Genomic DNA, 3104 nt, shown 5'->3' on the forward strand with positions numbered 1-3104 from the left:
CGATGCGGGACAGAGCCATGGTGCTTTCGGCGCTTTTGACCGCTCCAGCCTGCCCTCGCCATCGCGCCGAGGCTCTGGGGATCGCTCCGCTGTGAAAGAGACGTTTATGTGGTCATTTTCAAACTCCGGACACGAGACGAGCAGGTCAGACGCAGCGTGGATGTGCGTCTTCATCCAGCGCGCCGTCTATGTGTGCTTTCACGGCTGCTTTCCCTGTGATTCCAGCCCCAGCTCGTGTGTCTTAAAGCGGGAATGAATTGCCCACGCTGAAAAATGCTGCTTTGGATTGTTCTACTGAATGCGGCTCTTTGTGTTGCCAGTGGAAATGTTACAAGGGACGTTTGTAAGGAGCAGATATGCTCTTGCAACGAGATCGAGGGCGATGTGCACATAGACTGCGAAAAACGGAGCCTGACCACGCTGCAGCATTTGACTGGTCCCAGCTCGCAGTTCTATCACTTGCTGTTGCACGGGAATTCTCTGTCCAGGCTCTTTCCAAACGAGTTCGCCAACTTTTACAACGCGGTGAGCCTTCATTTGGAAAACAACGGCTTGCACGACATTGTGCCAGGCGCGTTTCTGGGACTGCAGCTCGTTAAGCGGCTGCACATCAATAACAATAAGATCCGCTCGTTCAGGAAGAGTACATTTCTGGGATTAGACGACTTGGAATATCTCCAAGCTGATTTTAATCTATTGAGGGACATTGACCCCGCTGTTTTCAGGGACCTAAATAAACTTGAAGTGTTAATATTGAACGATAACCTCATCAGTGCACTACCTATAAACGTGTTTCAGCATGTGCCCATTACGCACTTAGACCTGAGAGGGAACCGGATCAAAACGTTGCCTTATGAGGGGATTTTGGAGCAGATCCCTGGCATTGCAGAGGTGCTGCTGGAGGACAACCCCTGGGACTGTAACTGCGACCTGGTTTCTCTGAAGGAATGGCTGGAGAACATACCGCATAACGCTCTGATCGGACGGGTCATATGCGAGGCGCCCACACGCCTGCAGGGCAGCGACTTGAACGAGACATCGGAGGCGGAGCTTTGCCCGTCACAGAGCGAGGGGGCGGACACCAGCCTGGTAGCTCCGCCCACCCAGGACCAGACCTCAAACCCTGCTGCTCCCAACCCCCGTCCCACGCCTTACAAGCCCAGCAAAGACGCCAGCGGACCCCCCACGCCCGTAGGAGGAGGCGGCGGGCACGGGCCAAAATCACGCTCCAAATCTCGCGAGAACTGGCAGCTGAAGACCAAGCCCACCCCGGTAGTGACGAGCACGAACGGCGACAGGGAGCAGCAAGTGCACAACATGACGTGCCCGCAGCCATGCACGTGCAAGCTGGTGGGCTCGAGACAGGGGCTGGGGGTCAACTGTGAGAGCAAGAAGATTGAAAGTTTGGCCAATCTGAAACCTAAACCACTCTCAGCCCATGAACTCAACATGAGAGAGAACAACATCCATGCTGTAAAAAAGAACCAGCTCTTAGGCTACACCAGCCTCAACCTGCTCGACTTGGGAGGCAACAACATCAAGGTCATAGACAACGGCACCTTTCAGAATCTGAGCGAACTGCGATGGCTCTATTTGGATAAGAACTATCTGGATACACTACTGGCGGAGATGTTCATTGGCCTTGTGAACCTGGAATACCTAAGTTTGGAATACAACGACATCCAGCTCATAGTGGCGGGCGCCTTCAGCCACATGCCCAATTTGAGAGTTCTGTTCCTCAACAACAACCTCCTCAAATCCTTACCCGTGGATTCATTTTATGGGATTTCGTTATCCAAAATTAGCCTACACAACAACTACTTTACGTATCTCCCCGTGGCTGGCGTCCTGGACCAGCTCAACTCTATTATCCAAATCGATTTGCATGGGAACCCGTGGGATTGCTCGTGCAACATCATCCCCTTCAAGCAGTGGACCGAAAAGCTCGGAGCAGACGTCATTGTGAGCGACCTCAAGTGCGAGTCGCCGGAGGAGTTTTGGAAACGCGACTTCCGCTACGTCCGCAATGATCTCATGTGCCCCAAAATGTACGACAAAATCTCCCCCACGTCCCTATCCAAAAACAGCACCTACACATTAGACTCGGGGACGAGGTCAAACTCATACGTAGAGCCCAACAGGGTGTCCATTTCCGTTCTGGTACCCGGGCTGCTGTTAGTTTTCGTAACGTCCGCGTTCACCGTTGTGGGGATGCTCGTGTTCATCCTCCGCAACCGGAAGAGGTCGAAGCGGCGCGAGGGGAATTCGTCTGCGTCCGAGATCAATTCTCTACAGACAGTTTGCGACTCCTCCTACTGGCACAGTGGAGCGTACCATCAGGACGGGGGTGCCCATAGAGGATTTGATTGCACGACGCACCTTTCCTCGACAAATGACGCGTAGAGGCGACTTTTACATAAACAATCGGATTACAAAACTTTGAAACACACAAAAATAACTCTTTAACAACTTTAATTCGCTGCACAGCTGTAACATATGTACATGCCCGCCCCCCCCAGGAGACTACCCCCACTTTTCCTTCCCTTTTCCCAGCCTCCTCTGTCCTCCTCTCTTCCTCTGCTATCTTGCCGCAACCGGACTAAACGGATTTACGCAGGCCAGAACAACAAAAACTCAAAAAAGGGATCTCGGAGGGCGTGAGACCGGAATGGTGCACGGGAACGCATGAATGTACATGTAAATAGCTGGACCGTTGTATCATAATCTGCATGATAAGAGTTCGCATGGTTTCGACACACGAACCATACGCCCACCATAACCTTCGACCTACGTTCATGTTATATCAATATGACATTATATATAGATATTAAGAATTATATATGACTATTACAAAAGTGCCATTTCCCTATTTTTTGTGAATCTGCAGTTAGGATTTGTATTGTTGTTTTGAAAATGTTTGAAAAGAGGGGAAAAAAAGTACTCTTAGATGGGAAGAAGGAGGGAAGGAAAGAAGGCGGGCTGCCAGTGCATGTAAACTTATGTTCGTCATTCTTTTGAACGTGGGGATATTTATACAGGCCTACCTACCTGCCGTTCTAGATGGCGCAGCTCCAAACCCCACGTCTGAGCACTCGTCAAACTCG

General features: G+C 51.1%; 1 protein-coding gene across 1 annotated transcript; it reads left to right on the top strand.

Moving 5' to 3' along the window:
* Positions 1-273: 273 nt before the first annotated feature.
* LOC117383818 (SLIT and NTRK-like protein 1) lies at positions 274-2403 on the top strand. The gene has a single exon (XM_033981053.2). It carries the CDS (start codon positions 274-276, stop codon positions 2401-2403), a length of 2130 nt encoding a protein of 709 aa, XP_033836944.1.
* The last annotated feature ends 701 nt before the right edge of the window (positions 2404-3104 follow it).

Source organism: Periophthalmus magnuspinnatus, chromosome 2, assembly GCF_009829125.3.
Source record: "Periophthalmus magnuspinnatus isolate fPerMag1 chromosome 2, fPerMag1.2.pri, whole genome shotgun sequence".
In the NCBI taxonomy this organism is placed as follows: Eukaryota; Metazoa; Chordata; class Actinopteri; order Gobiiformes; family Gobiidae; genus Periophthalmus; species Periophthalmus magnuspinnatus.

What these genes read in the sequence shown, in the direction of transcription:
- LOC117383818 (XM_033981053.2), top strand. Translation starts at nt 274, where the DNA reads ATGCTGCTTTGGATTGTTCTACTGAATGCGGCTCTTTGTGTTGCCAGT.